At 49.9% G+C, this 12376-nt stretch overlaps 1 protein-coding gene across 1 annotated transcript in view; it reads right to left on the bottom strand.

The window, feature by feature from the left end:
• Window positions 1-200: 200 nt before the first annotated feature.
• The window catches only part of Pacs1 (phosphofurin acidic cluster sorting protein 1), a 129664-nt gene continuing 117488 nt past the window's right edge, over window positions 201-12376 (bottom strand). Inside the window, exons 12-25 of the mRNA XM_032891196.1 lie at window positions 10985-11100; window positions 10710-10845; window positions 9738-9842; window positions 9297-9403; window positions 8513-8667; window positions 8239-8349; window positions 7619-7721; window positions 7169-7211; window positions 5517-5559; window positions 5165-5300; window positions 3077-3303; window positions 1663-1782; window positions 1400-1552; window positions 201-1359 (exon numbers count right to left, since the gene is read on the bottom strand). Of these exons, the coding sequence (XP_032747087.1) occupies window positions 1437-1552; window positions 1663-1782; window positions 3077-3303; window positions 5165-5300; window positions 5517-5559; window positions 7169-7211; window positions 7619-7721; window positions 8239-8349; window positions 8513-8667; window positions 9297-9403; window positions 9738-9842; window positions 10710-10845; window positions 10985-11100 (1518 nt within the window). The 3' untranslated portion in view covers window positions 201-1359; window positions 1400-1436. The remainder of the gene's footprint in view (window positions 1360-1399; window positions 1553-1662; window positions 1783-3076; window positions 3304-5164; window positions 5301-5516; window positions 5560-7168; window positions 7212-7618; window positions 7722-8238; window positions 8350-8512; window positions 8668-9296; window positions 9404-9737; window positions 9843-10709; window positions 10846-10984; window positions 11101-12376) is intronic.

Raw genomic sequence — 12376 nt, 5'->3', positions numbered from 1 at the left:
GGGAAAATAGGATCTGACATGGGGACAGCACCCATTCTTCTGCTTGCTTCATTCTGGGCAGTCATCTTGAAGCCCATTTCCACAATGAAGGAGCACAGAAGAATATGCCTTTCTACCTGTGCTCTGGCTTATTCTGAGTGGAGTCATATCTGCTGAGGATGGATGGTTGCAGTGACAGAGTGAGGGACAGGAGCCCAAGAGAGTTGGTAAGAAATCACCAGTTTATTGAATGAAAAAACCCAACATGGCCCCAGTCTTCCCACCCCACTTATTCTCAGGCCCAGGAGATACTCTGGACAGGCTGGGCAGCGGGAGGGGCTTAAGAGTTTTGGATGTGAAGAACACCAAAACTAGGTTCCAAGTGCAGTTCCGTGCCACACTGCTAGGAAACACTGAGGGGGCAACGGAGAAGCTCTGAGGTGCCATATTACACAGAGGGCATGGAGGCTGGGCCAGATCTGTCCCTTGTCCTCAGCCTCTCATGAAGACACTGATAAGGAGGCTGAGGTAGGTCTGGGACCCATTCATGGCTGAGAGAGGGAAGGAGGCTGCTGGAGGGAGACCTGGTGGAGAAGGGCCTCATTCTGCTGCCCTGCCATGAAGGAAGTGGGATGACAGAGCAGAGCCGGGAGGCAAGCTGACACAGGAGAGGGGAGACAATATGACTGGATAAGAGCCACGGATGATGTGTGTGGGTTGAGGGGTGAAGGGGTGGGTGGGTGGGTGGGTTTGCTGTCTCCTACCTCATGAAGCCACAGAGCAATGTTAGGTAGGAGGCTGGGAGGCAGAGGGAGGAGGAGCCTTAAGGACCTGTGCACAGGACAAGTTACCCAAACAACTAAAAACACACAAAACACAGGACATCCAAGTGACTTGAGGTGTCAGGAAATCATGCATGGGAGACTGGGAAGGTCCCTTCAATCCCAGAAACTCCAGGATGCCCAGGTGCCATCCCCCTTCCCCCTACTGGGAAACTGTGAGGCAGGTGAGGAATGGCAGGGTGGAGGAAGGCAGGGTGAGTACAACAGGCAACAGAGCCTTAGAAATGCAGAGCTGGGTGGCCAGCTTATGTAGGGTGCTGGGCTGTCTCCCTGTGTACCAGAACTCCAGGTGTTTCATTTCTAGAAAGGGTACCAGCGCTGCAGGGGTGAGTGAGGTGAAGGAAGGCCCAGATTATTCAATTACAGGAATTATGGGCACCAGAAGGCAGGATCACCCAGCTCTGGGCCTGGAACAGGGGAGAGCTGGGCAGAGATGGCTGGGCAGTGAGCAGGGAGGGCTGCATCCCCAGTGGCAGTGTCCTTCAGGACTGGGCAAGTGGAGGCAAGCCCCAGTGCAAGGAAAGGAGGCTGGGCTGGGGCTTGCTGGCCTTCCCCTGCCCGCAGGTGGTGAGGCTGGGTGGCAGTGCCAGGAGGGAGTGGTTGGGAGGCAGGGTCTCAGGTGGTTTTGCTGCCACTGAAGAGTCCCACTGGAAAGTGCTTGACATGAGTGGGCCACTGAGCTGCCAGCTGGAAGAACTTGATGTCACTCCATTCAACTCCATCAATGGACACTGGGGTGGGTGACAGGGAAGAGAAAGGTTATGGGTTAGCTAAAACCCTCCTCCTACCCCTCAGGGAGGGTGTGGCCCCCTCCCTTACCCTGTAACCACTACCATCACACCTCTCAGCATGGTTTGCTGCTGCTTTGCAGAACAGATGAGGCGGCTGATGCCCTCGATGACTTGGCTCTTAGAATCTACCTCCTTTTCCCGGGGCTTCTTGCTCAGGAAGATAGTGGGCACTGTAAAGCCAGTACAAGAGAGTGTCAAGAGAACTGGGAGACAGCCATCCTTCCCCACATCCCAGCCCCATCTGCTTCCTTCTTGTTGGAGCTGGCCAGGAGGAACTTTGAATTCCTGGGCCACTTTGTCTATGATTCTGCACTTCTGCCTGGGCCCTTCTTCATTTGTACAGTAAAGCTCTAGGGCCAGATGGTCTCCAAAGTCTCTCCCAGGGGAGTGTCTGGACACCTTGGGGCAGGGCTGCCTCCTTGTCTGGGTCACCAAAGCAGTGGCTGAGTGATACAAGTGGCAGATGTTTGTACCACTGCTGCAATGCAGTGTGGGAGTAACCCAAGCTGGCTCTGTCTACCATGGGAAGAGGTGAGGTGGGGCAGGGCCCCTGCTGAGCTGATGGCATGTTCCTATGCCAGTGGTAGGCTTGGCTGCAGGCCTGGATCAGGTCCTGGGAGAACTCTGAAGAGAGGAGGCACTCACAGGAAGAGACACAGCTTCCTGGGAGCTCCTGTAGAGGCAGATTTGGGGTCACAAGGGACATATGCCGCAGGTACACATCTGGAGCTACAATGTTCCAATAAGTTACCCAAGTAGTGGTGGTGTTCTTGTCTCTCTTTGGAGAACAGGACCGACAAGTACTCTGCAGCTCTGCCTTTGATGCTCTAATTTCCCTTTTATACACTGCCTCGCTCATGGCCTTGAACTTGTAATTCTCCTGTCTTGGCCTCCCAAGTGCTGGGATTATAGATCTGTACTGCTATGACTAGCTCCTTAGTTTTGGAGTGCAGTCATATCTTTTGCTCTTGTAACTTCCCTGGAATGGCTTCTGTCTCTGGAGGAGGAACATGAAGGTGGCCATCTCCATTCTATACCCATCCTGAAGGCAGTGACCTTTTCCTCTAGCTGATGGAGAGCAGTCTGTTGGGCCCTAGGCTAACCTCAAGATCTACATACTAATACATGCATCCTATCCAGAAGGTCTGCATACTAATACATGCATCCTATCCAGAAGGTCTGCATACTAATACATGCATCCTATCCAGAAGGTCTACATACTAATACATGCATCCTATCCAGAAGGTCTGCATACTAATACATGCATCCTATCCAGAAGGTCTGCATACTAATACATGCATCCTATCCAGAAGGTCTGCATACTAATACATGCATCCTATCCAGAAGGTCTGCATACTAATACATGCATCCTATCCAGAAGCAGATTTTGGCCCAGACCCTAGGACGGGGCCTTGGAGGGGGAGACCAGTGAGGTCTGTTGGTGCGGCGTCTTTTCTAGCCTACCTTTCTTGTTCTTCTCTTTGGTGACCACAGTCATTGCCATGGTGCCAGAAAGCTGGGCTTCCCCTGCATGGGGCAGGCGAGAAACCTGCACTGAGCGGAAGACACTCTTGAGGGTATTCTTTGAACTGGCGTCCCTCTTATCACCTTCTCTCCTTCGCTCCCCAGGGTGGCCCAGCCAGTAATCCACCTGGAGGCCAATCACATCCCCATAAGGGCTATTTGGGCTCCTGGAGAAGTGAAATGGAGAAACAGCTTTGACCTCAGTGCCTAATCACATGAGCCCAATGAGGGATGGGAGAAGACTGCTTTTGGGAGCAGGAAAGAGAGAAAAAGGCTAGCCAGTTGGCTCTGTTCCCTCCAGTCACACAGAATCTGAGAACAAAGACAGGAGAAGATGAAAGCCCAAGTTGCAGTGAGGAAATCAAAACCCATAAAATGAGGGAAGAGCAGAAAGCTTTGTGAAAGAGTGTGCACATGCAAGCAAACAAGCCCAGGCCCAAAGCACGCAGATGGCTGGAGAGAAAAAGCAGGGAGCAGGGGCTAAAACAGCACCATAGCTTCAGGGCCGCCTTGGGAGTCAAAGGGATGTTGCCCTGCACTTTTTGCTTTTGTATGGCACTTTTAGCTCAGTGATAATTTTAGCTCCTGGGGAAAACGGAGTGTTTTCTTGAAAGGAGGCGTCAGACACAATAGGTACCCAGGTTATGAAAGTCATCTGACTTTTCCTTCTGCCTCATTGTGGTGGCTCCATTAAAAAACAAGTTTAAATTGGATGAGAAAAGAGGTCAAGGTAGTGGTTGGTTCCAGTCTTCAAATCCAAGCTGGATAGAAGCCTTTCATGTAGTGGATGAAAAACAGGAGAAAACAGGCTTCCTGCAAAGCTTAAAAGTACTAGATTGCTGAGGCAGAATGTGGCTGCATTCCTAAACTGTCTCTTCCACGACAGTAGAAGACCATCACAGGAAATATAAGGAGAAGGGCTGGACTCTACCTCTAGAGCCCATGTCTTCCTCAGAAGTTATGATACTGTCATGGGCACTCTGAAAAGCCACTGGCAATGCAGCCCTCTTGAATGGTGAGGAAGGGAAACGGTGAAGACAGAAGAGTGAAGATGCTGTGTTCTGTGCGTGGCCACATCTAGCTCTTCTTGCCTGAAAGTCCTTGTCCTCTATCCTCACTACACCTTCCTAGCTCTCCCTCAGACATGGCAGAAAACCAGCTTGTTGGCCATCTCCCTGAACTTTAGGAATCTGAGATTCTAAAGAAACATTCTCCCTCCCACCACTCCTAGCAATCTCAGTGTCCAGGTCTTTGCCATCCCAACACCGCAGGCCCAACCTAGACCTGAGCCATTGACTGCTACAGCTCCAGGGGCTCCCATCGAGTAAGTGCACAGACGGTGCCACTTGGAAGCATGTCCCACACTGTCACTGTTGCCACTCAGGCCTCACAATATCCCTGTAACTTGGCCAGATCACCTGCACACACAGCAGAAACTAAAGCTCAGTAACCTGCCAAAGTCACCATAGTACACACAGGATGGTGTCACTCAACCCAGACACCCCAGGACTGCTACTGTTAGGAATCCTAACATATAAATCTCTCTGGGTTTCTTGGTTTTGTTTGCTTTTTTGAGACTGGTTTCTTTGTGTAGCCCTGGCTATCCTGAGCTCACTCTATAGACCAGGCTGGCCTTAAACTTACAGATACTACCTACCTCTTCCTCACAAGTGCTGGGATTAAAGGCATGTACCACCACTGCCTGGCTACTATCTGTGTTCTGATGGTCCTAGGCAAGCCCTGTGACTCACATGTTGAGACCCACTGCCTTTGGAGGTCCCATAGGAAGCTAGCTCAACAACACTTTAACAGCCTACTAGAGCTACCACGTCAATGCAACCACAGCTGACCCTACAGCCACGACGACTGGACAAAGCAAGAATCAAACTTCACTAAACCTTCTTTCGACGTCTCAAGTCACCTTATGACCTGTTTCTGAATTCTATCTAAGCCAGTGCTCTCATCCAGTATGGCTTTGTGCCAGTGTGCCATGCCTGGGAAGGGAGTCAGGTTGGGGAAGAACCTTACCCCACGATGGCGAGGGCACTGCTCATGGATGGGGATGAGGGAGGGGTAGCTGTGGCATCTCGGCTCAGGCCCGAGCTTGAGGGTGGTGATGTGGAGGGCACAGTAAGGCTGACCACAGGTGAATCGTCCCCATCACCTGTCAAAGGGACAAACACAGTTGGCCAGAGGCAGTCACCCTTGACCTGCTGATGGCAGGAGGTGTGCTTCCCTTTCAGTGGGTCCCAGGGTCTTCTCAGAGGAATGACCCAAAGCTTCCCATTCAACTGCTTCTTTGAGCACATTCAGCCAATCACATCACAGAGGGCTGGAAAAGTATGATCTCACTCAGAGAAGCAAAGGCACTCTAGTTTACCTGCAGTGGAGGGCGAGTCTTCAACAAGGCCCACTTTCACAACCTGTAGAGATCAGACTTTTGTTAGGTCCTGTCAGGGCAGCAAGCCCCAACCCAACTGTTATCAACACATGGCCAGCAGTACAACCATAACTACATGGTGTTTGTCGATGACTAAAAAATCTTTACACATCTGAAATAACCTAGGACTTAAAAAAAAAAAGTACACCCCTCCCACCATCCCCCCCAAAAAGGAAAAAGAATACTCTGTGGGTTTGTTAATATAAAGGGGTTTTGGTTTCCATCCGCGGAACCATAAAACTGAAGGAAAGAAGCCCAGTCCTGTGAGACGGGCCCATGAGACTTGGGTAGTCCTTCCCTGGGGACTATGGCAGAGCCAACTTTGAAGGCAGTGTCCTGATTTCATTTCTTCTAAAGCCAGATTGGCTTTGGAATTAAGTATATCTCAAGGCTGGCTAGGCTCTGTGTCAAGACAAGTGAACTGCTGAAGGTGTAGCCACACTTTTTCTACTTCCTACTTTCCTGGAATCTGAGGTACCCTACGGGGTGGGGTGGGGGGAGGCTGGGTCTCAGAAATTCTAGAGAAGATGGAAGGTGCCCTCCAGTGGCCAGAAAAAAATATGGCTAGAGAGCTCTTGTGGTTAGGTTAGTTTTTCTTTGAGAAGCTGCAAGTAGAACCCAGGGTCTTGTGCTCTGTCACTGAACTATGGCCTACTTACTCTGAGAGTACGGTGAGTGTTCTCACATCCCTAGTTCCATGAAGGCAGTAGCTATACTTACTGCCAGCCTGTGTGGCAGCTGGGATTCTGGACTGCTATGCAGCAATGGGAGTTTTCCAGAGGCTAAGTAGGCAGTGACTGACTAGGTGGCTGGAGGAAGCCTGCTCATCTCCCCAGATGAGATCACTCAGGACATCCTTTCAAGATGGGGACAGTTAAAACAGGTCTGCTTAGCTCTTCCCTGTAAAGATTATGAGAGACCTTCAAGATCACAGGAGACCAAAGTCAACTGAAAGGAAATCAGAATGCCTTCTGAATGGAATTACCAGTTTTCAGCTCTCAGTAGAGTGCTTTGGCTTTTTGGAACTTCAAGGCTCCTGAGATCATGTCATTGCTAAGTGAAGAATACCACAGTCCAATATACTTGACCCCAAAGGCACCACGAGGATCTTCCTTTATTTTGAGATAAATTTACTCGGATTTCACTAATTCACTAATATATACACCTGCAACAGAGAAGCTCTTCTTTAAAGTCATTCCTGTGAGGTAGTTGGTTCTGGACTTGTGAGCATGCCAAGTTTCACTACTTCTGAGGCCACTTCCTCCTCCCTGAGCCTGGAGAAGCCACACTGTGGAGTAAGCCTCAGCAGTCCATGGCCCCAAGATCAGGGCTTGATATAATAAAACAGGAGAACCCAGTAAATAATCTGGGGTAGTTCTTGATTTGGGAAAGGATGTCCCTCTGTAAGCCTAGCATTTAGGAAGCTGGAGGATCACAAGTTCAAGGCCAGCTTAAGGTACAGACATCCTTCTGCCTCTGCCTCCAGAGTTTCGGATTTAACCCTGTGTGCCACCATACACAGCCTTTTCTTATACAGAGGGAAAGTAGGAAGGTTGGGAGGCTGGGGTCAGAAGAGGGAAGCAAGTACATACACCAATGAAGGGGATAAACTTCTGGTAGGAGTCTTCATCAGGGCTGTTGGGAAACAGGAAAGATTTACAATTAGTGGACTTGCGAGAGTGCTGGAGAAATAAGCTTCCCACACTGTATCCTGCTCAATGGGGTCCAGAACACAAGGCTACCACTTTCTGTCACACTGCAGGGTGGTCACTCACTGAGGATAGAGTGGAGAGCGCAGAATAGAGACAAAGAGCACGCTGTGCAAACAGCTCTGCTCATACTGCCATCTGATTTCAGTCACCAGTGAGGACAATAACTGATGCCCATGTAGTGAAAGCCCAGGCATGGAGGCATGGACATCCTTTAGGGCCTTTGTGACAGGAAATGGAATGGTGAAATAAGAAGACGTGAAAAAATGAAAGAACTCAGGTTCCTCTAACCGACCCAATATGTTTTTCGAGAACTTCTAATGTTAGACTTACAACTTATGCCTGCAGGTCAACATGGCTTCAGCCACAGGCAGCTGGTGTGTTGTGGTAGCTCCATTGACATACTGCATCACACGACCCACCACATCCAGTGGCTCTGCAGAAAAGCCAGGAGGAATGTGTCTATTTCGGTGTGCAGCCCTACAACCCCTCAGAGAGGCCCTCCTGAGTCCCAAGCCAAGATCCTCAGAGCTGAAGTGAAGAAAGGACTCTAAGATCCTGCTGGCCATGAACTAAATAGGAATCATAAACCAAAGCACAGTCCTCTCTCACCTTAGCTGGACTCTGTTGGTATAGCGATACCTGCTGGTCCAGTGTTACCTCACTCAATAAGAGATTGATCAGTGACACTCTACTGCCTATGTCATCTCTATAAGCAGAGCTGGCCTACATACCAGCCACTTGATTTCCTTACTTTTAGATGCAGAAACTACCCTGAGGAGAGGGCCACACAGGGTACACCTCCATTTGTAACTATCAACTGGAAAGGGGTCTGCACAGTGGGCAATAGTCTGGGAATTACAGGAATGGGAAGAAGGTTGCTCCCCACTCTCTTTAGCTGCACTGGGGAACCACAAGCCTCTTTCTCGGAGGTTCCTACTAGGGGTCCTTACCTGACACTGGAGGCTCTGAGCGACTGAACAGGTCTCTCCAAGCAGAATCAAGAAAGGTGCTGCTATATCTACTATCTACTGAGCCCAAGTATTTGGCCACTGGATGAGAACCTGGCAGAGGGAAAACCAGAGAAAGTAAACTATTAGTGGGTAGAGTAGAGGGAGCAGCTGTCCCCAGCCATGGTCCAGCCTTTAATTTCCCTGATCATTTCCCATCCTTGCTGCAGGAACCAGGTCTGCTGACAGAGGTCTCCTGAGTGCTGCCAGACGTTACCTAGGGGAACGATGAGGAAGCGCATGTGGCCCAGCCAGTCCGGGGTCTTGCTGGCAAGGGACTTGACAAAAAACCGGAGGATGGAGCTCAGGTAACTCTGGCTGCCCACAGCTGCCACCTTGACTGGCCTCGGCATAGATGAGTTGCAGTTGCAGCTGGGAAGAAAGGGGGTGTATACACACCATATTTAGACCTCGGGATCCTGCTCAGGGTGGGCCTCAAGCTCTGACTTCATGCAGTTCCAAAACCCACAGGGAAAGCATGCCAAGAAACAAAATGATACAGGGAGGCAGCAAGCTATCGTGCTGCTTGAGAGGGCAGGCAGCTGTCTATGAAAAAGCAGAGGCTAACACAGACAAGAAGTGCTGCCTGCGAGCTCTGGAATTAGCCCAGACCCAGACACTTGGAGTCTACTCGCTGTCACATGAGAGAGAATACCAGGCCTCTCTAAGGTGATCCTGGAGAGGTAAACAAAGGTGCTCCATTAACAAACAGCATGTTACCACAGAGGGAAGGAATATGAAATATTTTTAGAATCCTATACTCTTTTCTTTGTCTTAGATTTAGGAGAGAGATGAAGCAAGTCTAAGTGAGGCATGAGTCCAGGGTGTGGAGGTGGTGGGTGCTGATATCCTACTAGGGGCACAGAGCACTGCTGCAGGCTCGGTCTCCAAGTACAAATTAGAGCTGTGACTCCCTAGCCTGAGAGTATTACCACTGCTAGAAGTCAGATGGGAAGATGAAAGAGAAGAACCACAAAACATCCTAGGAAGAAAAGCCTTACTAGCGCTGAATCCTAGTGAGCAGGGCAGACAACACGGCCTGGACCTCCACTGTTGAGCAGGTACACACAACAGGCTTCCTCTGGTCTTGAAGCAATTCGGCCACATACTAGAGGGGGGAAGGCAGGGACATAGGTAAGCTACATCACTCCCCACAAATGCTGAGAAGGCAGGCAAGGCCCAGAGAGAGCTGCAGAGCACCTGTCCTCTTCAGGTTATGTGTAAGAAAAGGGCACAACAGACGCCATGGAAACATGCTGACTGTGAAATGAGGAGGATTAAGGGTTCCAAATGTCACTCATGTCCAGGCATCCTTGGAACCAATGTCTATGAGGTAGCATAGATGGCAGATAAAGTCACTTTCCTGCCTCCCTGTGTGCTATTTCAGGTCACACACTGGGAGCATCTGTAGACCCATTACCCCTTGACCCCCAATGCTCTACCTGGCCCTGCCAGTCCGTGGTGTTCACCAGGATGACATTCTCAGGGAGCGCTGCATCGGAAACCAGGATCTGATTCAGTTGGTCGTATACCACCTTTCTTGGAATCTGTAGGAACAAGTTGGGCAGGTGGGAATAGATAGGACTTCTGGCACAAGGTAACAAAGAATTTGTGGAGACAGTCTCCCATTGATCGGGCTAAAATGGAAAGGAGGAGGAAGATCAGTGTCCTTGGGGAATCCACTAACACACAACAATGGTTGTTCTGGGTCGAGCCTATGGGGCTGGGAAGCAGAGGCTTTATATGAAGGCCGTGGTTCTAGCGCAGCATGGTAGAGGACGGAGAGCGGTGAGTGAGCTACTGCTTAGCGAATGCAGCAAGGGCAGTGTAGAGAAGGACGAGTGGCAGCGGGCACCACGTGGGCCACTATCCCAGGAACAAAGGTATGTCAAGAATAATGACCAAGCAGAAGGACATTACCTCACCCTAGGTACTGGGCCATCTAGTCTCAGGTCCACTTGCAGCTTTGTGATAGCATCAGATTCAGGAAGCCATACCATCCCAACCCTGCTCTTCTATAGTATTTATTAGAGAAACTTGTCTGCTTGGCTCTAGGAGAACAGCACGGATGGCTTCTTGCCCTGGTTCTGATACCAGTGTTACATGAGGACACACACACTCCTCAGCTCTGGTTTATGCTCACGACTTCAACTAACCTCAGGGTTGAGAGGAGCCTAAGAAGAGCTTGGAATAACCATGGCAGCATTGGCAGAGGAGCAATGCTAATGGTTCTTTTCACCACCACTCAACTGGACCCCAAATTCCACACAGCAGAGGATAACAAGTGTGGTGGCTTCTCTAACTTAGATGTCCCAGAAAGAAGCCAACATCCCTCCTTATTCTCCACCCAGCTGTCAAAGAAACAGACTGAAATCCAAGAAAGGGGTCCTGAACCTGGAGGAACCCAAGATTACCTGTGTGCTGTGGCCCAGGTCAGGAGAGCGCTCACTGTCAGAGCTGTTGGTCCTCTCACTCAGGGGCTTGGAGAGCTGCCGCTCCTTCAGGGGAGTGCTCCTCTTTTGCCGAGGTGTGTGTGTCCCTTCCACCTTGCTGATAGTATCAGGAACAGGGTTAACAGCCATTACAACCCCAAAGTCACATGAGCCCCACCACTCCTCCCAACATGTAGCTGGTACTGAGTGTGACTGCAGGGAGGGTCAGTTGCCTCTGTCCTTCCTCACTGGGTTACCTAGGCGAGGCGGAGCCCTGCAGATCAGCTTTGCTGGACTTCATAGGAGTTTTGACTTTTTCTGGTACAACCAGACTTGTGCTTGCATCTCCAAACATGTCCTGGTCAGTGATTTCCTGCCACAAGAAAGGTGGCAAAGAATGTTACCTCTTACTCGATAACTGCAGGAGCCTCCACAGTGCCCTGGGAAGATCACCACTTTCCTGGAAGTACTGTGTGTGAGTGGGAGCACAGGCTTCTAGTGTCCTTATCACACTCTTGTCCCCCTGTGCTGGAAGCCGTGTGCTCCCACCCACCTTTGGCTCCAGCTCTGTGGATAGCATTCTAGCCCAGGAGAGTGACTGATGCAGCACAGCTGGAGCTCAGAGGGGGACTGCCATCTGCACCCCTGGAGTTAGCTTCTCATTAGGGCAGGCCTGTAGTTTTGAGGTTTTTGTCTACATCCCTCATCTTAGCCAGAGTCTTGAAATCTTCCTTCCCATCTGCAGCGCAGCTCCTGTCCACTCCATCTTCCTTGGCTTTCAGGCCCATCGCTTCCTCCTACCCTCTGGGTTCAGAGCTTTGCCTTTCCTTCTGCAGAGAGTCCTGCAGCTCACATCAGGTCATCTTCCCAAAGTACAGCCGCAGTTCCACCAGGATATGACTCAAACTGCACCAACAGCTCTGCCCTGCTTCAGGGCCTTTGAAGACTCCCCAACCCTGGGTCACTTCCCCAAGTCAATCTCATCTCTTCAAGTACTGCTTTCCAAGTACATCGAAACCTGCTTACCTACCTACGTCTTCCTGTCTACCTTTCACATTTTTTAAGCATCCATTCCTTGAGGAATAACTTTTACAAAGTACTCAAATCTAAAATACAAACTTGATTTAAAAAAAAACAAAACAAACAGGGGTTGGGGATTTAGCTCAGTGGTAGAGCGCTTGCCTAGCAAGCGCAAGGCCCTGGGTTTGGTCCCCAGCTCCGAAAAAAAGAAAAAAACAAAACAAAACAAAACAAAACACCAAACAAAAAAACGTGAGACATGGTCATATGTATCCTAGGCTCCAAGCTCCTGATTCCATGCCTCTAACTGCTGTAGATACTGGAACAATAGGCATGTGCGACTACATCCAGTTTCATGCTGTGCTAAGGCCTATGAATGTTAAGCAAGTACTCTGACAAACTGAGTCATTTCCCTAGCGCCAACTTTGAATATGCATGGCTAGGGATGGAACTCAAGACCTCAAACACACTAAAAAATTTTTTTTTACTGAACTAAATTTTAATGTAAACAGAGCCCCAGAGACCATTAGCTGAATCAAAACAGAGCATTCCCATACACCTGGATTATCACTTGCCTCTTTCCACTTCCACAGTTAAGTAACCTAACTTCCACGTGGATAAGAAAATCC

The sequence above is a fragment of the Rattus rattus genome, chromosome 2 (assembly GCF_011064425.1).
Source record: "Rattus rattus isolate New Zealand chromosome 2, Rrattus_CSIRO_v1, whole genome shotgun sequence".
Classification (NCBI taxonomy): domain Eukaryota; kingdom Metazoa; phylum Chordata; class Mammalia; order Rodentia; family Muridae; genus Rattus; species Rattus rattus.
The sequence above is the reverse complement of the archived record's forward strand: the minus strand, read 5'-3'. Positions and strand labels throughout refer to the sequence as shown.